This window comes from Saccopteryx leptura, chromosome 1 (genome assembly GCF_036850995.1).
Source record: "Saccopteryx leptura isolate mSacLep1 chromosome 1, mSacLep1_pri_phased_curated, whole genome shotgun sequence".
NCBI lineage: Eukaryota > Metazoa > Chordata > Mammalia > Chiroptera > Emballonuridae > Saccopteryx > Saccopteryx leptura.
In genome coordinates, this window is record NC_089503.1 from 4,195,861 (window position 1) to 4,219,565 (window position 23,705).

The following is a 23,705-nucleotide window of genomic DNA, read 5'->3' on the forward strand; positions in this document are numbered from 1 at the left end:
GCCCCCTGGTGGGCAGAGCAGTTGCCCCCTGGTGGGCGTGTTGAGTGGATCCCGGTCGGGCGCATGCGGGAGTCTGTCTGACTGTCTCTCCCCGTTTCCAGCTTCAGAAAAATACAAAACAAAACAAAACAAAAAACATGGCAGACCTAGGCCCTGGCTGGTTGGCTCAGTGGTAGAGCGTTGGCCTGGCGTGCAGGAGTCCCGGGTTCGATTCCCCGCCAGGGCACACAGGAGAAGTGCCCATCTGCTTCTCCACCCCTCCCCCTCTCCTTCCTCTCTGTTTCTCTCTTCCCCTCCCGTAGCCAAGGCTCCATTGGAGCAAAGTTGGCCCGGGCGCTGGGGATGGCTCTGTGGCCTCTGCCTCAGGCGCTAGGATGGCTCTGGTTGCAACAGAGTGACGCCCCAGTAGGGCAGAGCATCGCCCCCTGGTGAGCATGCTGGTGGATCCCGGTTGGGCGCACGTGGGAGTCTGTCTGACTGCCTCCCCGTTTCCAACTTCAGAAAAATACAGGCCTGACCTGTGGTGGCGCAGTGGATAAAGCATCGACCTGGAAATGCTGAGGTTGCCAGTTCGAAACCCTGGGCTTGCCTGGTCAAGGCACATATGGGAGTTGATGCTTCCAGCTCCTCCCCCCTTCTCTCTCTTTGTCTCTCTCTCTCTCTGTCTCTCCCTCTCCTCTCTAAAATGAATAAATAAAAAAATAAAAAAAAAAGAAAAAAAAAAGAAAAATACAAAAACACGGCAGACCTGCCTGACTGGTGGTGGCGCAGTGGATAGAGCATCAACCCGGGACACTGAGGTCCCAGGTTTAAGATGACAAGGTCGCCAGCTTGAGCATGGGATCATCAACATGATCCCAAGGTCACTGGTTTGAGCAAGGGGTCACTGGCTCAGCTTGAGCCCCCCCAGTCAAGGTACATATGAGAAAGCAATCAATGAACACCTTAAGTAATGCAGCTGAGCATTACTTCTCATCTCTCTCCTCTTTCTCTAAAGAAGTGAAAAATAAATAAATACAAATAAAAATACAGTTACACTGACCTAAAAAGAACAAGAGAATGCAAATGCTTAAGTTAAAAACCCTTGTCAGTGTAGTGTCACCTGATGGAACTAAAGGAGGAAGCTCCCTGATGTTTCCCTGAGTCTGAGCAGTGAGGGCGGACCCCCCACCCCGTGCTGGGCGCCGCACACAGACCTTTCTGGGACTCGTGTTTCTCCGTCTTGCCCTGGTAGTCGAAGCCCACTGCGCTCTTGTCCACACGGTCAGCCTGCACACCATACTTGCCGCCGAAGCCACTCGAGTAGTCTGGGGAGACAGGGAGCCCGATGGCAGAGCACTGTCACTTCAGTTAGACTAAGTCAGGACATGACTCCAGGACACCAAACACATATTTCAAAAAGCACAGGAAGCCACCGCTATTACGAGTGCCATGGACACCAGGCAGGTCCCCTTCTGCACAAGGACATTCTTTCCCGATGGCAGGAAGCCACACCCCCACGGGAAACAAGCTGTTCCAGTACAGGTCAGCGTGTACAGAAAGGACCCCACCCACCCCACATGCCCACATGGGCGGAGCACTCATCACCAGTCACCTGAGGACACACACGACACAGGAGGAGCCTGCGAGACTACCTCCAGTGGTCTGAGGAAGTGATACACTTGCATTTTAAAAACAGGCTTTCTTGCCTGGCCTGTGGACCAAGTGTCAACCTGAAACCCTGAGGTTGCCGGTTCGAAACCCTGGGCCTGCCTGGTCCAGGCACATATGAGAAGCAACCAATGAACAACTAGCCTGACCAGGTGGTGGCGCAGTGCATAGAGCATCAGCCTGGCGTGTGGCCATCCGGGGTTCAATTCCTGGTCAGGGCACACGAGAGAAGCAACCATCTGCTTCTCTCCCTCTTTTCTCTCTCTCCATCTCCCATAGCCAGTTTCTTGATTGGTTTAGCATTGGCCCCACACCCTGAAGGATGGCTCAGTTGGTCTGAGTGTCAGCCCCAGGTGCTAAAAATAGCTCAGCTGATTAGAGCATTGGCCCAAGATGGGGGTTGCGGGATGGCTCCTGGTCGGGGCACATGCAGGAGTCTGTCTCTCTATCTCTCCTCCTCTCACTTAAAAAAAGAGAAGAAAAGCCTGACCAGGCAGTGGCGCAATGGATAGAGCGTCAGACTGGGATGCCAAGGACCCAGGTTCGAGACTCTGAGGTTGCCAACTTGAGCACAGGCTCATCTGGTTTGAGCAAAAGCTCACCAGCTTGGACCCAAGGTCGCTGGCTTGAGCAAGGGGTTACTAGGTCTACTGAAGGCCCACGGTCAAGGTACATATGAGAAAGTGATCAATGAACAACTAAGGTGTCGCAATGAAAAACTGATGATTGATGCTTCTCATCTCTCTGTTCCTGTCTGTCTGTCCCTGTCTATCCCTCTCTCTGACTCTGTCTCTGGAAAAAAAAAAAAAAAAACAACCAATGAACAACTAATGTGAAGCAACTATGAGTCGGTTCTTCTTGCTCCTCCCCACCTTTTAAATCAATATATAAATCTTTAGAAACAGGCTTTCTGAGACAAGCATAGCCCAGCCAAGGCGAGCCAGCACGGGTTAAAGGCCATGCACAGTGACAAGGCCAGGGATGTGACGGCTCCCCTGTCCACACTTGGGGGCAGCCAGCATTTCCCAACAGTCAGAGAGCGAGTGTCTGGGGCCCACGCTGCTCGGACACAGGGCAGGGGCCTCTGCGGCGTCGCGTGAGGCCCCAGTGACTGCAGACGCCATGGCCATGTGTGCTGCATGGCGGGGACTGCACCGTCACACAGTGCCACACGCCCCTCCTGGAGGTGAGGACCCTCTCCCCAGGAAGAGGCTTCGGTGATGGCATGCGCCGCCCCCCGCCCGCCAGCAGGGCGCACTCCCATCGGCCGGCCTCCCCCACCCTACCTTTCTGGGAGGCGTGCTTCTCAGTCTTCCCCTGGTACTCAAAGCCCACAGCCGACTGTGGGGACGAGACAGAGAAGTGCTTCGTTAAGTCCCTCTGAAATGGTTACTCTGAATTCACAGCACATATGGCATTTTTAAAAACATGAACCTTGTCATTGTTTTAACTTTGATTCCCTGAGCCGGATGAAGATCTAATTAGTGGCCAAAACTCGGGGGCTTTGATTTTGCATCCCACACAACACCCACTAAGGCCGTGGGCTGCCCGGGCCACGCTGCACCCCTGGTGGACTGCCCGCCCCAGCCATTGGCTGCTGGCCACTGCGGGGCGCGTTCCTCTCCCGGGCTCCAGCCCCTTAACACCACTGGCCTCCAGGGAAGCTCCCTACTGCCAAGGGCGACAGTAACACCAGCGTGAGAGAGGGCACAGCAAGGGGTTTCTCCCAGGAGACCAGCACGGTCTCCCGTCTTCCAGACCGGGGCTAACAGGCAGCGGGCTGGGGTGCAGATGGACGTCTCACCCAAATCCCAGGCCCCTGAGTGAGACGCAGGCCAGGGACCCTGAGCCACCAGCTCAGCATCTGGACACTGAGTGCAGCACCAGAAATGTCACACTCACATATGGGCTTTGACCGCTGTTCTGCCAGTGACACCCACGCAGGGTGGACGGCAGGAATGGTCCCGCAGGCACACTCCTGGGCAGTTCTGAGGGGCCCCTGTGAGCGGGCACGAACACCAGGGTTCCCACAGCAAACACGGAGGAGGCCCTGACGCAGGACTGTTCTCACAGCTTAGCCTCAGCGCCACGGGGCTGTGGGACCCAGGGAACCCAGGGCTGGGACAGCCGCCCTGCAGTCCCCGAACCAAAGGCACCTTCATGGCACCCGAGAAGCCCAGAGGACGCCATGTGGATGCAGAAGCGAGCACTGCTCTACAGGGGGTTGTCCCCCCCTTCCCCCAGCCCCGGCTCCCACCACACGTCACTCACCTGGTCAACCCTGTCCACCTGGACACCAAACTTGCCTCCAAAGCCCCGCACGGAGTCCACCTGCGAGCAGTGCTTGGAGAGCTTCGACTGATACTCGTGGCCGACGGCGGACTGGAACGGCAGCAAGACAAAGTCTTAGAGCTCCCACGCTGGACCTCCCCCCGTGCCACACCGGGCCTCCCCACCTGCACATCTAGGGGGGCAGCCCCCCGAGGGCAGGTCTAGGTGGGCAGCCCCCCGAGGGCAGGTCTAGGTGGGCAGCCCCCCGAGGGCAGGTCTAGGTGGGCAGCCCCCCCCCGAGGGCAGGTCTAGGTGGGGAAGCCCCCCCCCCGAGGGCAGGTCTAGGTGGGGCAGCCCCCCAGGGCAGGTCTAGGTGGGCAGCCCCCCGAGGGCAGGTCTAGATGGGCAGCCCCCCGAGGGCAGGTCTAGGTGGGCAGCCCCCCCCGAGGGCAGGTCTAGGTGGGGCAGCCCCCCCCCCGAGGGCAGGTCTAGGTGGGGCAGCCCCCCCCCGGGGGCAGGTCTAGGTGGGGCAGCCCCCCAGGGCAGGTCTAGGTGGGCAGCCCCCCGAGGGCAGGTCTAGGTGGGCAGCCCCCCCCCCGAGGGCAGGTCTAGGTGGGCAGCCCCCCCCCGAGGGCAGGTCTAGGTGGGCAGCCCCCCGAGGGCAGGTCTAGGTGGGCAGCCCCCCGAGGGCAGGTCTAGGTGGGCAGCCCCCCCCGAGGGCAGGTCTAGGTGGGCAGCCCCCCGAGGGCAGGTCTAGGTGGGCAGCCCCCTGAGGGCAGGTCTAGGGGGGCAGCCCCCCTGGTCGTGGAGGCGTTTCTTATTAAGCACGCTCATAGGAATAGGAAGGTCAGTGCAGGGCTGTCTGATTCCGGGGACCTCAGGCTCCTGGGCCTCGTTCTGGGGCCCCTGCAGAGCTTGGCCAGACGGGGCCTCTGACACGACAGGGCGTGGAGACAGGCCCATGGGGTCAGTCTCTGTCCAGAACCCACACAACCAGCAGCCTACAGCACACCGCCTGAGACCTGCGCCCAGGAGGACTGTGGGCAATACAGCTACTCTGCTACAGTGAGGCCCTCTTATATCACGGGGACATCCCAGGATTCAGGACCAAAAGTACTTCCTGTGCTAACAAACTGAAATAAGAGACTTGAGTGACTAAACGCAGGCTTTAGTTACGATCCATGTTCAGAGTCAACATCGTCTGAGCGTACGTCCCGCCCAGACCGAAGCAGGCCAGTCCCCACACTGTCACCTCGCTGGCACACAGGGAGCCAGCTCTGGCACCTTCTGCTCAGGGCCACGCGTGTCTACCAAGCAGCAGAACCCGGGTTCTCCACACGCCGGCCTCGGTCACGCCCTCACCCACAGCCCAGCCTTTGTCAGGAAGGGACTACGAGCCCAGAGTGTCGACGGCGTGTCTGGGACTCAAGCGCCAGGTCAGCAGTTGCTTCAGAGACCCCAGGGCCCATAAAGCTGAGATCACTACCCAAACTCACAGGCCCCTTCAGGGACAGCAAGGACACGTGACACATGACCGACAGGTGCAGGGGGCGGAGAAGCCACATCCTGACCCTCATTCTCCGGGAAGTCCTCACCCGCTGAGAGGTACTGCCCATGGTCATCGGAGACTGTCGAGGCCTGGGACCCACTGCCCACTGTGGCCTCTGGGGTCTCACGCAAAAAAAACCAACGAAGCAGCACTGAGAGGTGGCGTGCCAACTCTCAGCCAGAAACTTGTAAGAAAATGGCTCTTAGGAATACGGCCAGAGTGACAACAGCTTGGAAATTTTTCCAGCTTTTTGGCTGAATCAGATTACCCCCAAATTGCTCATGACCTTGTTGACGGTGAGCACTGGGCGGGGTGCTGAGCATGCTCTGGCCTTGCAGGAGCGCACGGTGCTCAGACCGCAGTGTGGACAGGACCTGCAGCTGCCGCACCGGCCCTGCACGCTCCCCTCACAAACACCTGCTCCCCAAAGGGGTGTGCTCGGGAAGTTGTCCCACATTCCCCAATTCTCAACACTGGAACCTCAGGGTCCCTCCCCCAGTTTCTGAAGAGGACGAGATACAAATAACCAAATTATATCAGCATTTATGTTTGGGTTTGAGTTTTGCCTATTCCCATGTGAGCTGACACTAAGCCCCCTGAAATGTCCAGGGGGGCAGAGGGGACCGGGGCTGCAGCATCCCACTGGGTCCACCTTCCGGTTCGCCCAGCTGCACCCCGGCAGAGGCGAGAGCACACCCCGAGTTGTTCAGGTACCACGGCTGCAGCGGCTGGAGAGGCAAGGACCCATCTCGGCCCCCGGAGCCCCCATGGGAGGGATGGCTGGGGTGACAGAGGGCAGCAGGCGGGGTCATGGGAGAGGCAGCCACAAGCTCGTAGGGCAGGCTCGTCCTTGAAGCTTCCTGGATCAGACAGGCCTGAGCCGAGCGCTCAGAGTGACATCGTCCCCACAGCAGGGGAGCCAGAAGTGACAATGATGTCACTGTCTTCCCCAACATGGCATATTTTCAGCCTGGATGGGGTCCACATTTCAGTGACCTGTCCTGCTCAGTCCCCGTGACCCCGGGAGCACAGGCCCTGTGGGACAGGAGTGTCCTCCCCTCCCCCCCCCCCCCCCCCCCCCCCCGTTATCTGACCACCCTGAACACGCGGTTTCGGTCGGAGCCACCGGCCACTTCCAGCTCCATTTAGCACACAAGGCGGTCTGCTCCCCACTGTCCCTGCCCGGCGTGAGGGCGGCTCCGGGAGTGACAGTCACCGCAGACGTCCCTATCTCTCTCCTGCAGCTCACTCCACATCCGATCCCGCTCTGGGCTAATTCTGGACACGGTCTGGGATGCCACAGGCCCCCACATATCCGCTCGGCAGTGACAGAGCACGGCTCCAACGTGGAACCTGACCGTGCACGAGGGGACAGGCGTGGAATTACAGAGCGGAACCCGACACCAGCCGGCCGTCCCCCGCACAGCGGCCGGTAGGGCTCGCGCCGCTCGGCCGGGCCTCCGCCACGGGCTGAGCAGGAGGCAGAGCTCCCGCCTGAGGAGGGAAGCCCAACAGCGCCTCCTCTCCAGAGGGGACACCGGCCTGCTGAGCCGGCCCCCACCCTGGACGGTCAATGCAGAAGCAGGTAGCCAGCACTTCCATCCCCGTGAACTCGCACTTGCCTGGCCCACGGCCCCGACACAGAGGGAGGGCTCTCCCCAGCCTGGTGGCAGGGGCTTTGCGTCCGGAGCTAGGACGCTCTCTGACCGGCACTGAATGCACAAAGGACTTCAGCACGCCTGTTGTCTCACCGTGACATGAACAGGGGTCCTCAGATCTGGCTTCAGTTTCTGTCCCATCCTGTGGTGCACCTTAGGCTGCACACGGAACTACGGGCAGTGTGACGCCAGCACCTGCAGCCCAGGTGCCTCTGGCCCGCCGTCCTGGTCCTAGAGCTGGCCTCCCTGTACCGTCCCCACCCCCAGCATCTCTGAGACCCTCACTAAAAGGGTGTCTCAACAGCGGGGCATTTTATGAGTGACTCAGTGACAGAGGATGCTCTGGCAAACCTCATCCCCAACCATGTGACTCAAAACTCAACCTGCCGAATGCACTTGAGTGAGTGACGACTTGACCGAGCAGGTGAGAGGTCAGAGCAGGCCAGGCAGCTGGCCCCGCGGCCGTCGGCCACTTACCTTGTCCATCCGGTCCTGCTCCACGCCAAACTTCCCTCCGTAGCCGTGCGAGGCTTTCGGGCCCGTCTCCAGCTCCTTCTCCTTGAGGGTCTGGTGCTCCTGGTACACGTTCTCCCTCAGCTTGTGTATGCTTGCGGGGGCGGGAGGGACAGTGGTCAGCGCGTGGGCGCCCTGCCCTCCAGGATGCACAGGACAGGAATGTCGTCTGTGCAGGCCGCAGGGCTTTGCCACGGGCCTCCTCAGCCTGGGCCTCCCCGACCCCGGGCCTGTTTCCAGCCTCCCCATCTCCGGGCTCCCCGACCTGGGCCCCCGACCCCAGCCCTCCATCAGGGTTCTGTGAGCGGCCCGTGTCCCGGCAGTCCTCAGTCACCAGCGAGGCCGCTGACGGGAACAGATCCAGGTCCATACAGTGTGTCCCCGCCCCCCACAGGGGGCTGCCCTGAAAAGTGAACCCCCTTATTTATCTCAGGGGCAGAAAGCCTCTCGATGACATTAGATAAGCAGGTGAGGAAACCCAGTTCTGCAGAAGTCAACCCGAGGCAGCAGAGGAAGCAAAGCAGCTGTCCTTCTCCCAGGGACCCCAGGACACAGGTCGGAGCCCAGTGACACAAAGCACGCAGACAGCTTCTCTTCACCTGAAGGCCTCAACCGTTTATAATTACCAGGGAGCAAGGGGAGACCTTCAGAACCTGCTCTCTAAAAGCCATGTTGTCCTTTAAATACCGGGGACAGTGAAACAGGTCACAAGATGTGGTCCCATGCTGGCAGGCCAGGAAGCCTCTGCCCCTGTCACTGCCAGGAGACCCCGGAGGCACGAAGCCACTTCACACGGGGCCTTTCTGCCCAGGGGACACCACGTCCACACCCTCGACACCTGGGCAACAATCCCACAGGACTGTCTAAAACCCGACGCAGGCTCGGACAACACCTGACCCCTACCAATCGGGGGAAGACAGACCGGCTCCTGAAGTCCTGCAGGACCATGAGCACAGGGCACTGAGAACTGCCTCGGCCCCATGGTCTCCCTGAGCTCGAGCCAGCCCAGAGGTTCCCTGTTCGTTTATTCTGCAATCCGTCCTCCCCAGCCTGGGTTCATGCCCCAGGGGAACAGAAATGAGAACAAGAAGGGGTCCCTGAACCAGTCCAGGAGTTAGCTAACCCCACGGCCAGCGGCCCAAGCCGGTGCCAGCCCCGAGTCTTGCTTCCAGCCCCGGCGCCTCCTGCCAGCCTCAGTCCCTCGACATCCCAGAGGGGCCTCTGGGCAGGTGTGGACGCAGCGAGTCAGGGAGGACCGACCCATGTCCGGGACGCCACACTACACACTCCCCACTTGTGTGCACCACTCACTGGCTCTCTCAGACCAGAGCAGCCTTGCCTCACTGCAAGGACACTGGGGCCGAGAAAGACGAGCTCTCCTCCACAAACGACCCAAGCGGGTCCCCCAGTCAGGGACGGCGCCCTCACAGGCAGGGAACGGGAGGGTGCGCCCTGAGCCCAGCACAACCTGAAATGAAAGCTGAGCAGGTTTTAAAAGTTCCTTTTAATCTGCACTTCCTGGCCCAGAAACACCGCCCCAGAGGTGGCGGTCTGAGACAGGGCCAAGTCAGGGACAGAGCCGGGCTTCTCTGTTCCCCATGTGGAGCCTTTCATGAGAACACAATGCTCGGATTCAGCTCACGGTGCCCGGCGGACAACGATTCGGTCGTAAGATTGTAAAAGTTAAGGAGGTGTTTAAGGTCAATGGTGTTCAAAGACATCTCCCATGTTGGAGACTCCACTGCGCCCCCCACCTGGGCTGGCGTGTGCCTCGCTAAGCCAACACAGCAACAAGGAGACGGCAGGACTGTAAGCGCTGCGCACACACACACGCACGCACATGCACACACACACACGGCTCCTGTTCGTCCGCTCTGCGTCAGGTCATGAGATGGATGCGGAGCACCTCGCAGCCCCTCGGAGGGCAAGCACGCTCGTCTCGGAGGACGCCGCGCACACCACGTGAGAAGCCCTTACTTGATGTGCTCCTGGTGCCCGGAGCCCTGCACGGTCTTGGCGCCCCATCGCTGCTCCTTCTCACTGACGTCGTTCTGAAAGAGAAGACACGGGACGAGTGGGCCCCACAGCCTGGGCTAGAGGACAGACGGACCGAGACAGACAGAGACCCACCCAGACGACAGACCCCCAGGAAAGCCAGAAGCAGGGCTGCCCCGGGGACTCACCACAAAATCGGGGTCGGTCTCCCAGTCGTCGGCGCCGCCGTCGTCCTGGGGGATGGTCACGGCGTGGCCTGCCGAAGCCTTCCACATCTGGGAGGGCAGAGAGGGGTTTCGGGTCTGAGGGGCTGGCCGGCCGGAGGCCGCACACAGGCCCTTCGCCCGCTGGGCCGACGCTTGACCACTGAGCCCACCGGCCAGGGCCTCCACTAAGATCTTCGACAACAGTGTTGTCCAAGCAAAAAAGCTTGCGTTATCCCGTTGCGAATGTCAGAATGGTGAAGTTTCACGTATACGCATTTTTCTTTATAATTTTTAAAAAAGAAAGCACACATTTTGATTTCAAATATTTACTAGAAATGTAACAAGGACTTTCTTAACTCAGACTCTGACCAGTCAGTAAGTATTTCAAGTAACTGATTACATGGTTCCTCTACCATCTGTTTAGGGAAGTACTCGGTATAAAAAATGCCAACTTATCCTCTATCAGGCAACTCTGAGGATGGGCCACCCCATTCCCTCCCTAGCACTTGAACTCGGTAAGGTTTTATCCAGTACAGAAATCAATAGGCCCTGGCCAGGTAGCTCACTTGGTCAGAATGTCACCCCAACATGCCAAGGTTGAGTGTTCAATCCCTGGTCAGAGCATATACAGGAATCATCCAATGAATGCATAAATAAGTGGAACAACAAAATTGACATTTCTCTCTCTCCAAAAACAAACAAAAACAGGCCCTGGCCAGCCGGTTAGAGCACCATCCTGAAACATCAAGGTCGTGAGTTCAATCCCCGGTCAGGAACAACGTAGGTCTGTTCATAACTGCAAAGGTACAAACCCAGCTATGTACGAGGAGAATGAATTCGTTTTCCACACAAGCACTAATAGAACCTCACCCGGCCCAGGAAGCACCCGAGAGCTGAGTGTATCCGTCACCCGGAGCTCACCCAGGCGTGTGAAGGGGACCCCACGCGGGTCTCTGTGGCGCTTCACTGCTGCTTCTGTGCCGGACCACAGGCAGGACAAAAGCCCTCGCAAACCCGAGACTCTACACCCGCCCCGCCCGCTCGGCGGGGCCGCAGGTCCAAACTCAGGGTGGTAGAGAACGTGAATCAGGGCACAGTGCTCAGATTTCCAGATGCGACTCCTGCCGCCGCCACCTGGGCGGGGAGCCGTCTGCTGCTGCTGGGGCAGGACCAACAATATCCTGTCCAGGCCACCTCAACCCCCCCCACCCGGTGTCCCAAAGCACTGCACCAATCTCCCAGATGTCGTCTGCCAACGACACGATTCCAGAGCGCAGACTAAATAAAATCTGCACCTTGGGGGGCTCCCCGGTGCGCCTGTGTACAACGAAGCAGCAGCTGCCGGAGTTCAGTGGTTTGCCCGAGTCACGGCCGCCCACCTGCGGGATGTCAGCTCCTACATCGTCCTTGCCACTAAGGAAACGGTCAGCCAAGAGGACCGGAGTCTCAGCAGAGAGCCAGGGAGCCATCCCCCTTCAGCCAGTGGGGAGAGCAGATGGCTCAGGCTCATTAAGACGACATGGGCAGAGCCTGACCTGTGGTGGCACAGTGGATAATGCGTTGACCTGGAAATGCTGAGGTCGCCGGTTCGAAACCCTGGGCTTGCCTGGTCAAGGCACATATGGGAGTTGATGCTTCCAGCTCCTCCCTCCTTCTCTCTCTCTGTCTCCCTCTCTCTCTCCTCTCTAAAAATGAATAAAGGGGGGGGGGAAAAAAAAAGACTAATTTAAAAAAAAAAAAAAAAAAGACGACATGGGCAGAGTGCCTGACCTGTGGTGGCACAGGCACTCTGGAATGCTGAGGTCGCTGGTTCAAAACCCTGGGCTTGCCTGGTCAAGGCACATATGGGAGTTGATGCTTCCTGCACCTCCCTTTTCTCTCTCTCTCTCTCTCTCTCTCTCCTGTCTAAAATGAAAAAATAAAGTCTTAAAAAAAAAAAAAGACGACATGGGCAGAGCCCCGTCTTCTCTGGTCTTTCCAGGCCGGCCTCACTGGTGGGCAGGGCTAGCGGTCCCGAAGGTCCTGCCTCACGGCTCCTCGCCCCGCCCACAGAGCAGACAGAAGGGCCAGCTTGCTCCCTGCTCCTCCACGCCAGAGCTTTGTTTTTTGCTTTTTTAAAAGATTTTATTTATTGACATTATACAGGAGGGAGGGGGAGATAAGAGAAAGAGAAAGCAACTTGCAGTAGTTGCTTCCCATATGTGCCTTGACCAGGCAAGCCCAGGGTTTTGAACCAGCGACCTCAGCGTTCTAGGTCAATGCTCTACCCACTGTGCCACCACCGGTCAGGCGCCAGAGCTTATTACAATCCTCTTGTCTTTCTAAACCACAAGCAACACTGGGAGCTTGACTTTATTTCTTAAAACGTTTATTTATTTATTCATTTTTTTAGAGAGGGTAGGGAGGAGCAGGAAGCATCAACTCCCTTATGTGCCTTGACCGGGCAAGCCCAGGGTTTGAACCTGCGACCTCAGTGTTCCAGGTCGATGCTTTTAACTTTATTTCTTTTTTTTTTTTTTTTTTTTTTAAGGGACACATGAAGTATTTTTTATTTTATTTTATTTATTTATTTACTTTTTTACAGAGACAGAGAGAGAGTCAGAGAGAGAGATAGACAGGGACAGACAGACAGGAACGGAGAGATGAGAAGCATCAATCATTAGTTTTTCGTTGCGACACCTTAGTTGTTCATTGATTGCTTTCTCATATGTGCCTTGACCGTGGGCCTTCAGCAGACCGAGTAACCCCTTGCTCGAGCCAGCGACCTTGGGTCCAAGCTGGTGAGCTTTGCTCAATCCAGATGAGCCTGTGCTCAAGCTGGCGAACTCGGGGTCTCGAACCTGGGTCCTCCGCATCCCAGTCCGACGCTCTATCCACTGCGCCACCGCCTGGTCAGGCTTAACTTTATTTCTTAAACAAGGAAATGTGGGAAATGACCACGCTGATCTCTGTGAAGCCAGCAGGAAGGCCCCTCCCGCCCTCCAGGCAACAGCCTCCACAGCCTCCAGGGGACAGAGCGGTCCCTGTCCACAACGCACGAACCTTTCTTTCCGGTGGAAGGTGAGAAGTGGCTCACAAAACTCTGTCTGAAAAACAGGAATCCAATGGGGGCTGTCCAGGCATCTGGCGACGGCCTGTCTGTGAAAAGATGGCGGGAGAAAAGCTCAGGGGGGTCTCCGTGGACAGACACTCTGCGCAAACCCTGACACATAGGGACGGAAACCCCCCCAACACCGCGGTCTGACACAGCAATCTCAAAGGGGAACGAGATTCGCGTTTTACTAAACCAAAGAGGTCCACTGCTTTTCAGAGCCGTTGAGAAACTACAGAGAAAAGAAGTCTCAAAGTTTCACACCTGCGTGAGGGCCTTCTGAACACAAACCGAAAGGCCTGCCTCCACTCCAGGCCCCTCTCTTCTTTGCAACAATCCTGAGGTTTCCATTTTTTGTTCACTTGAATTTATAACATTGCTAGAAACAGCAAAATTCTACCACTATGAGTTTAAAAAATAGTATCGTCAGAAAAACACACCCCAAAGGGATCACACGCGGCTGGGAGACAGCCAGCGGTGTGACTGCTATGGGAACATAAAAGGGGGGCCCGCTGGGGAGCAGAGGAGAAAGGCCGCTTTTCTAATGCACGGGTCCAGTTACTGTGTGGAGATCAAGGCTTCGACGCCCCAGGCCTTGCTCCCGGCCTTTCCTGAAAGCTACACACAGCCTTGACCCGGGGCCGCACTCCCTGGCAGTACAGAGCAGGTGAATGAAACGCCCTGGTCCCCAGGAACAAGCCAGGCGCAGGCAGCTTGTCCTGAACCGGCCACTACAGGGGGATGGCTCCGCTGGCCTCTCCACACTCCATTTCCTGCCTAGCTCCTGACCTATGATTCACTCCTTTTTCCTCCCCAGTGCCTACTGAAACCCTAGCACATCCTGGCATTGCTGTGACTACGCCAGTCAGCCAGCATCTATAACACTCAACCCAGAGCCTCTGGTGACAGGTTCAAGTCTACCACAATTTATCTTCTCAATATTTTAAACTTAAAAAATAAAATCACAAAAATAACCGTTTAAATAATTAAAACTTGGATACTTTTTGGACCCAAAGATAATGCCTCGGGACCCCTACCTCACACCATACACAAAAATTATATCAAAATGTATCAAAGGCCTAAATGTCTGAGCTAAAACATTTAAACTCTTGCAAGAAAACAAAGGCATAGATTTTCGTAACCTTGGAATTGGCAACAGGTCTTAGATGTGACATAAAAAAGCACGAGCGATTTTTACTCACCTGCTCTGTACTGCGCAGGAAATATAAATTGGACAAAATGTAAAACTTAGTGCTTCAAAGGACTAAGAAATTGTCAAGAAAGTGAAGACAATTCACCTACAGGGAGAAACTGTTTCCAATTCATATATCCAGGATAAATAAAGATTTCTTACAACTCAATCATAAAAGGACAATTAACCACATTTTTAAATGTTTACACAGACATTTCTCCAAAGATAGACAAACCGCTGATAAGCCCCTGAAAAAGATACTCAGTATCGTGAACTATCAAGGAAATGCAAATCAAAACCACAACCAAGCAGACAGTATCGAGTTTGGTGAGCCTGTGCATAAATCATAACTCTCGTATTTTGCTCGTGGGAATGAAAAATAAAACAGTCTGGCAGGTCCTCAAACAGTTAAACGTGGAGTTACCAATGACCCTGGGTGTGCACCCAAGTGGAACGAAAACCTATGCCCACATCCACACATGCAAGGGAATATTCATGGCGGCAGTATTCACAGCAACCCTACGTGAAAATAACCCAAGTGGCCACACTACCTAACAGACCTAGAACATGAGCTCTAGCCACACCATAGAGTATATGCAGCGATGAAAACGAGTGGTGCTACACACACGCCACAACACGGATGACCCTTGAAACAGGCCATGTGAAAGAAGCCAGACACAGAAGGCCTCGTATTCTATAGCCCCATTTCTGTGAAACACACCCAGAACTGGGAAATCTGTATAAAGACCAAAAGTAGATTAGCCTCGTTTGGAGAGGACATGGGGGAGGCATTTCGGGTTTCTTTCTGAGGTAGTGAAATTAACCTCATATTGATTGTGGTCACTGTTGTACAACTCTGTAAACAGACTAAAAACTACTGAATTGTACCCTTTAAATGGGTGAGTGTGGGATGTGACGTATATCTCTGAAGAGTTACCGAAAACCACTGTTCAAAAAGAAGGTAATACCTCTACCCACCATTGAAATACACTGAAAATAAATCTTCCTTGCAAAGTGTCACACGAATTAAGACTGCACGAATGAGAAGTATAAACAGTGGAAAAGTCCTCTACAGGGGAATGCATTAGCTGCATAATTAGCCTTCCATTAACCTCGCTATCGCCACAGTAGCAGAAAACCGGAGAACAGGCATTTGAACAACCTGATAGTGCAAGGCCATTCCCTGCACCAGTCCCTCCCGTCCTGCCTCGGGCACACTGACTCAGTTTACTGAAAGCGTCTGCCTGCAGCCCCCGCTGGATGGCTCCAGGCTGCCCCAGGACATTGGCCTACTGCAACCCAAGAAGGGTGTCCCAGCACTTCACAACGACTCACTCAACGGCACACTTTCTGAGCAACTACTGGAAGTCTAAATCACCAGTTAAGTCCATTTAAAAGTATCTTAACCTGAATGGTGGTGGCACAGTGGACAAAGCATCGACCTGGGATGTTGAGGTCCCAGGTTAGAAACCGCAGGAATGCCGGCTTGAGGGATCACACCCGTGATCCATGGCTGCTGGCTTGAGCAAGGGGTCTCTGGCTTGGGTCAAGCATGTATGAGAAGCTATCAATGAACAAATAAAGTGCTGCAACTACAAGTTGATGCTTCTCATCTCTATCCCTTCCTGCCTGTCTGTCTCTGTCTCTCTTGCTTAAAAAAATATATATATATTTTAAAGATAAGTTCATCAAAAATGCTTCCAAAAGTCGTTGCAGTGGGGGGTAAACTTCCAGTTTCTGGGGGATAAAGTATAACTCTGTGTCCCTGGTCCTTTCCCTTTGGGTCAGAAAGCCGCTTAAGCTCTTCCTTGCTCGTGGAGTACAGTATCTGGGAGTCGTCTCCTAACCCCGGGAGGGAGCGAGAAACAGGGCTGTCTCAAAGCCCCGGGGCGGTGACTCACCGCGGTCAAACACGGGAATGCAATGCGGGTAGTGCTAGGAGGGGCGCTCCGGACCCACAGCCCTTCCCGGGCCTAGGCTACCGGGGCTGCCGGGCGGGGTCTGGCGGTCAGGACCTGGGACGGTGAATGCGCGGCACAGCACCGGGGCCAAGTCAATGCTGTACCCAGACGCGGCGCGGGGAGGCTCTGGAGCTGCGTTCAGTGGAAAGCAGAACCCCCTCCCCCAGAGGACGACACGTCCACAGACTGCAGACGGAGGAAGCCCAGTCCCCAAGGTTTCACCTGAGGCCCTCCTGCGGGGGACCGAGCTCCCGTTGGAATAACCGGGCGATGGAAACAGACAAAACAGAAAACCCCAGAAGCACCTTTCCGGTGATTTCCAACAGACCCAGCCGAGGGGCTGTTCCATATTTAGAGCCGCTCAACCAGCTGCAGCGGCGCGTGTTGCTGCATTCCCACTGACCTGATTGCAAAACCTCCCAGTAGGTGCGGCCGCTCCCGGGCCGACAGCGACCCCGAGGACCCCAGCCCCTCCCCCTCGGCCTTCCACCCACTTCCCCCAAAGCCCCGGGTCCCGCCCCCGCCCCGATCCCGAGCCCCCCCTCCACTCTCCGCCGGGCCCCTTCCCTACCTCCGCCCTCTCGGACCTCCGGCCCCTTGGCCCCCAGACCTTGGACCCCTCCCCATCAGGCCCCTCTCTTGCCTCTTCCTCCCGGCAGCCCGCGCCCCTTCCCTCGGGCCCCGCCCCCTTCCCTAAGACCCGGACCCCGGCCCTCCGACCCCGGCGCCTGGCCTCGGACCCCGGCCATTGGCCTCGGGCCGCCCCTCCCGCGCCAGCCGCCCGCCCCGGGCCCGGGGAAGCCTCGCCCGCGCCCCCCCGTCCGCGCCCGAAACCACAAGCGGAAGAGCGGCGAGACCGCGGCGGCCGCAGCTTCCTTCCCGTTTCGGGCCCGGCGGCGCCCCGAGAGCGCCACAGAGGAACCAGCCCTGGCTGCCCGGCGGAAGCCGCGCTCGCTCACCGCCGTGGATCGGTTCCGACCCGCTGATCCCTGGCTCCCGACGCGCCGCCGCTCCCAGGCACTCCCAGGCGCCCGCTCCACTTCCGGTTCCGCGGGCCGGGGGCGGGGCCGCATCCGGGTCCCGGCGAGGCCCCGCCCGCGTCCCCGTCCCCGCCCTGCGCTGCGCGGGGTTTGCGGCTGCGGGAGCTGGGAGGCTGCGTGAGTTGGGAGGCTGCGTGGTGCGAGCAGCGGTCCGGCGGAGACCGCCTGCCCCGCGGCTCCCGGAAGCCTCCCTCGTGGTCCACGTGGCGCGAGCGCTGCGAGCCCTCAAAGCATGCCCCAAAATGAAGTGCTTCTACGCGCAGAGTCAACTTACCCAGCGTCAATTCACCGTGCGCAGACCAGCTGAGATGATATTCCAGGATCCACAGCACTGCGCCGAGTGGCAAAGGGAAAATGAGGCAGGCGTGGGCTCAGTGTTAAGTGTCTGGAGCCCTGTGACCCCCAGTTAGCCGAAGGGACGAGCGTCTTCATAACCCACCCATCACCCATACATTCATTCATCCACCCCATCCATCCATCCATCCATCCACCCATCCACCCACCCATCGCCCACACATCCACCCCCATCCTCCACCAACTTTTCCATCCATTAGTCACCCATCCACTCACCCACCGTCCGTCCACGTATCACCCACATGTCCATCCCCCATCCCTCCATCCATCGCCCATCACCCACACATCCACCCCTCAACCCTCCACCAACTCTTCCACCCATTAATCATCCATCCATCCATCCCAAGAAGACCAGATCTGTGTCACAGATAGAAGGTCAGTAGAACAATAATGGACCTTGCCCTCACGGCCCTGGCAGGCTTGAAGTGGATTCAGACATTAATCGCATAGATATATAATTAGGAAACAAGATAAATGCTGTCACAAAATTATACAGGAGAGAAGGTAGGGCTTGAACTCCTCTGCGAGATCAGAGGTTTCTTCGAGCAATTAACATTTGCATCAAGATCTGAAGGCCAAGTGGGAGTCAACAGTAAGGAAGGAAGAATTTTCCAGGCAGGAAGGTCTTGCCACAGAGGAACTGAAGGAAGGTCAGTGTAGCGGAACTGTGGTGAGATGGAGCCAGCTTATATGGAGATCAGCAGAGCACAGCAAGGATCATTAATTTTTATTTTTAAAGAAATGGGAAGTCGTTGGAGGAAGTTAGAGGAGACACCATCAGGTGTGTATTGTGATGAGAGCCCTCTGGTGGCTGTGTGGAGAATGGCTGGGAAATGGGCCAGAGAAGCCTAGGACAGCCAGCCAGTTCAGGCAAACTCCTGGTAGCAGGTGAGACGGAGAGAAGGGAGTGGTGAGCACAAGAGACATTTAGAATGGACTGAAGACATTTAGAATGGAATGACATTTAGAATGTCACGCTGAAGAATGGACTGGTGCTGCCTGACTAGGCGGTGGTGCAGTGGATAGAGCATTGGCCTGGGATGCTGAGGACCCAGGTTCGAAACCCCAAGGTCGTCGGCTTGAGTGTGGGATCATAGATATGACTCCAAGGTCGCTCACTTGAACCCAAAGGTCACTGGCTTGAAGCCCAAGGTCGACGGCTCGAGCAAGGGGTCTCTCGGCCTGCTGTAGCCCCATGGTCAAGGCACAAATGAGAAAGCATCAATAAAACAACTAAGCCTGACCTGTGGTGGTGCAGTGGATAAAGCGTCGACCTGGAAATGCTGAGGTCGCCGGTTCGAAACCCTGGGCTTGCCTGGTCAAGACACATATGGGAGTTGATGCTTCCAGCTCCTCCCCCCATTCTCTCTCTCTGTTGCTCCCTCTCTTCTCTAAAAAAAAATGAATAAATAAATTTTATTAAAAATAAATAAATAAATAAATAAAACAACTAAGGTGCCGCAACTATGATTTGATGCTTATCTCTCTCCCTTCCTGTCTGTCTGTCCATCTCTCTGACTGTCTCTCTCACTAAAAAAAAAAAAAAAAAATGGACTGGTGCCCGGCCTGTGGTGGCACAGTGGATAGAGCGTCGTCCTGGAACACTGAGGTCGCTGACTTAAAACCCTGGGCTTGCCTGGTCAGGGCATGTACAACAAGCAACCAATGAACGCTACAGTGAAACAACTATGAATTGACATTTCTCACGACAGCCCCCTCTGTAAAATCAATAAATAAAATCTTAAAAGAAAAAAGAATGGACCGGGCCCTGCCAGATGACTCAGCTGATAGAACATGAGTGTCCTCCCAGTGTGCCAAGGACGCGGGTTCTATCCCCAGTCAGGGTATGAGAAGCAAGCAATGAGTGCACAACTAAGTGGAACAACAAGTAGATGCTTTCCCCCACCTCTCTTCTCCCCCACTTCCTTCCTCTTCCCCTCTCTCTCTCTTGCTCTCTTTTTCAAATCAATGGAAAAAATTTAAAAAAGAATTGGACTGGGGGTGTGTGGTCCAATGGGAAACATGTCAAGTGTCAAAGGACATTTAAAAAAAAAGATAAAGCCACAATTTTCATACACATAAAATGAACACATGTCAAAGACTTCATAATGAATGAAGAATAAAGTATTATAACTTGTTCAAAGGAAACATCAAAGGAATGCTAAAACGACAAAGCCAAAAAGCCCACCTCTCATTCCTAATCCCATCTCCTGACATAGTTTTGACCCCGTTTTACAGACAAGGAGGAATGAGAACCCACCAGCTAAGCCGCCTCCACCTTGTGCAGCAGCAGCCATCATTCGAGATAACTTCTCTGACCTACTGCAGCTGGACAACTAAAGAAGCAAACCCCACCCCGTGCCCAGCTGTCTAGCGACAAAAACAAAAAAACAGAAAACACTGCCTTTGAAAAAGCTCAATAAAAGCCAACTCGCCCCCCCACACACACTCGGGTCCGGTACTATTGTCCTGGTACCTGGCCCTTTCCGCCCTTGGAAAGTAAATAAACTTTTCTGCTTCAGCCTTTCCACTCTTTGTAAAGTCTTTTACAAACCTGCGTCTCTCCGGCCAACCTAACAAATGCTGAAACGAATTTGCAAACACTGGTCTATCTACAGGGCGAGAGTCAACTGCATTTCGTTAGACACAGCTCATTTGTGTGCTCATGGGCAAGAATTTCTTGCGCTGCTGCCTGTTTGCTACAGGTTAACTGGTACCTCTCCCGAGGTATGAAACAGTCTCGGCAAAAAACAAAGGCACACATCCCCCACAGTGTCAGCTGATGATCCGAGGCCCCAGCATTCTGTTGAAGGAATGTCCAGAAATCACTTTTGCCATTCTAAAGTCTGAAATTGTTCCTGAGGGAAGGATGACTCCTCACGTCTGAGTCTCTGAGTCCTTGTGCAGACAAGGACATGGGGGAGGGGAAGGGCAGGAGGTACTAGGATTGAGGGGAGGGAGTGAGCAGTAGTCTTGGACTTGGTCTGTTGCAGGGGCCTGTCGCACTTTAAGGCGAGGTCCGAGGAGCGATGCAGAGACGGCTTTTCAGCAGGGGCTTTGAAACAGAGCCGGACACTGACATAAAAGGTAGGAAGGGAGTGAGAAAGGACGGGGTGTGCACGGGGAACAGGAGGTCAGACAGCAAGGGCCGAAGCATTTTCACGTTCCTCGTCGCTGCAGACGGAGCGGGGCTACGTGCCACCAAGCACAGAGCTAGCTGCTCGGTGGACCAAACGAAGGCTCCCTTTTCGGTGACTTGTTCCATCCAGGTGGACAGTCACATGCCTTTGCTTCCAGTCTACCCATCAGTGCAGCCAATACCGGCACCCCACCCTGGGGGAACACATGTTGTTTGAGTGCCCAGGGTCTGACATGCAGTACGAAGAGGAAGCCCATGTGGCAGGCAGGCAGGCGGGCGGGCCTGGCAAGGTATCTCTATTTTTACATAAGCGAAGCCAGAGAAGATCAGCGAGGCTGGGTGTCCTACCTGAAGACACACAGCAAGTGGGTGAGACTCCGGTTCTGCCCTACACCTGTGGCCTGGGGTCAATTATTTGGAGCACCCGCTCTCACTTGAAAAATCAAAAAATCGTCAATATCTCAGTTCTGCTCCCAGGGGCCTCCCCATTGTCCCTTCCCCCCACCTCCAGTTCTACTTGTGCTGGGAGCCTCACCCCAAACTCCAGGGCACAGCCCATGTCCTTAGCCTTAGCCAATCAGCAAAGCACACTGCACTCCTCTTAGCGCTGATTGGCTCAGGGGTGACTTCAACCTGGCCCAATGGGACAGCCAGCTTCCAGGAGACAGAGAGACACATCCACCTACCCATATCACAGGGAGAAAGGGAAAAAGCAAAGTGAATACCTCCCACTTAAAACTGAGCCTACTATACAAATTCCAAAGCAAAAACAAATATTAACATTTAGAGGAGCCAATAGAGTGAACAATGGGAATGTGATTTATTATTAAAGTTGAAGTGGCCTTACCAGGCGGTGGCGCAGTGAATAGAGCCTCGGACTGGGATGCGGAGGATCCAGGTTCGAGACCCCGAGGTTGCCAGCTTGAGCGCAGGCTCATCTGGTTTGAGTAGAAGCTCACCAGCTTGGACCCAAGGTCGCTGGCTCCAGCAAGGGGTTACTCAGTCTGCTGAAGGCCCAGTCAAGGCACATATGAGAAAGCAATCAATGAACAACTAAGGTGTCACAACGAAAAACTGATGATCGATGCTTCTCATCTCTCTCTGTTCCTGTCTGTCTGTCCCTGTCTATCCCTCTCTCTGACTCTGTAAAAATAAATAAATAAATAAAAATTAAAATTAAAGTTGAAGTGCATGTTGGAGAACAGTGTATAATTGTAAAGTAATATCTGTTTTGACAAGGAACATGTATAAAATAAGGTCAAAAGTTAACAGAAACAGGCAGTTATGAAAAGTTATTTAAAATATTACACAAGCCCTGGCTGGTTGGCTCAGCCGTAGAGCATCAGCCCAGTGTGTTGGAAGTCCTGGGTTTGATTCCCGGCCAAGGCACACAAAAGTGCCCATCTGCTTCTCCACTCTTCCCCCTCTCCTTCCTCTCTGTCTCTCTCTCTGCCCCTCCTACAGCCAATTCTCCATTGGAGCAGAGTGGGCCAGGGCGCTGAGGATGGCTCCGTGGTCTCCACCTCAGGCGCTAGAATGGCTCCAGCTGCGATGGATCAACACCCCAGATGGGCAGAGCATCGCCCCCTGGTGGGCATGCTGGGTAGATCCCAGTTGGGCACAGGCGGGAGTCTGCCTCTCTGCCTCCCTTCTTCTAACTTCAGAAAATTACAAAAAAAAAAAAAAAATTAAAAATAAATAAAATCTTGCACACATGCTATGGACTGCGTTTTGCTCTACCCCCTTTCTCCCCAACCCCCCCAAATTCGTAAGCTGAAGCCCTACTGCCCTGTGTGATGGTTTTTGGGGGTGGGGCCTTTGCCCAGTGGTGATTAGGGTTAGGTGAGGTCATGAGGGTGGGGCCTTCGATGCTGGGATTCGTGCCCTTATAACACCAGAGGACTTGCTTCCTCTCCCCATGCGAAGTCACAGCAAAAAGGGTACGGTCTGCCAGCCGGGAATGGAGCGCTCACGGCAGAACACCCTCAGACCAGCACCTGATGTCGGACTTCTCAACCTGCAGAACCATGAGAATAAATCGGTCGTGTAAGCCATGGTCTTTTGTGACAGCAGCCTCAGCTGATGAATACAATATGAAAAGTGTGATTACTGAAATAAAACACTTCAAAAGCGGAGGTGAACTCTTGGATGAACACAGTTAAGGAGGAAACTGGTTATCTGGAAGCCACGACCATGGGACTACACAGGGTAAAAAAAAAAAAAAGCCCAAAGCAATCAAAATAAGATACGGCCTGTAAGTCCCACAGAGGGCCAAGTGAGAGGTTCCAATCTGGACTGAGCAGGAATTCAAAAGCAGAAAATGCAAGAACGGAGGAGTGGCCCTGGCTGGGTATCTCATTTGGTTTAGAGCATTGTCTTGAATAATTACGGTTGCGAGTTCGATCCCCTGCCCCGGTCAGGGCACATACAGGAATCAACCAACGAGGGCATGAAAACATGGAACAACATAACAGTTTTCCTCTTTCTCTAAAATCAATCAATTAAAAAAATACTGTTTAAAAAAATGTAAAGTTGATGCAATGTGTGTTTCATGCCGAGTTGTGGTTCAGAACGGTTTAGCTGTGCACAGTAGCTAAACTCCAAAACTGGCTATGTCACATTCCAGAGTACGGCCCGGAGAGCAGCATTTACAGACATCGAAAGACAAAGGGTTTATGACACAGAGGGGCTCCTATTAAAGTTTACAATAGAAAATTTCACACAAATCAGAAGTATCAATAGATAATAAACTCCCAGACATCCATCACCCACTTTTCTTTCTACTGATTTTTTAGGGGCGGAGAGGGAAAGAGAGATCGAGGCACTGATCTGTTGTTCCACTTAGCTCTGCACTCAGTGGTTGCTTCTTGTACGGGTCCTGACCAGGGATGAAACCCACAGCCCCGGTGTGTCTGGATGACGTGCTAACCAACTGAGCTACCCGAGAGCACTGGGAACTATACAGTATTAAGCCAGGAAGTCCGGGTTGCCAGTTGTCCTTCATCAAGAGCCAAGAACTGCCTGACCAGGCGGTGGCGCAGTGGATAGAGCGTTGGACTGGGATGCGGAGGACCCAGGTTCAAGAC

The 23,705-nt window shown here is 54.9% G+C and overlaps 1 protein-coding gene across 3 annotated transcripts in view; it reads right to left on the reverse strand.

The window, feature by feature from the left end:
* The window catches only part of CTTN (cortactin), a 33,095-nt gene extending 15,945 nt beyond the window's left edge, over window positions 1-17,150 (reverse strand). For 2 of the 3 annotated variants that reach the window (XM_066382367.1, XM_066382197.1), the window contains exons 1-8: window positions 17,046-17,150; window positions 12,885-12,980; window positions 9,825-9,911; window positions 9,619-9,692; window positions 7,606-7,735; window positions 3,922-4,032; window positions 2,937-2,991; window positions 1,197-1,307 (exon numbers count right to left, since the gene is read on the reverse strand). In XM_066382367.1, coding sequence (XP_066238464.1) covers window positions 1,197-1,307; window positions 2,937-2,991; window positions 3,922-4,032; window positions 7,606-7,735; window positions 9,619-9,692; window positions 9,825-9,911 — 568 coding nt within the window. In that variant the 5' untranslated portion in view covers window positions 12,885-12,980; window positions 17,046-17,150. The remainder of the gene's footprint in view (window positions 1-1,196; window positions 1,308-2,936; window positions 2,992-3,921; window positions 4,033-7,605; window positions 7,736-9,618; window positions 9,693-9,824; window positions 9,912-12,884; window positions 12,981-17,045) is intronic. The other variant, XM_066382282.1, reaches the window with a different exon arrangement.
* Window positions 17,151-23,705: the final 6,555 nt, after the last annotated feature.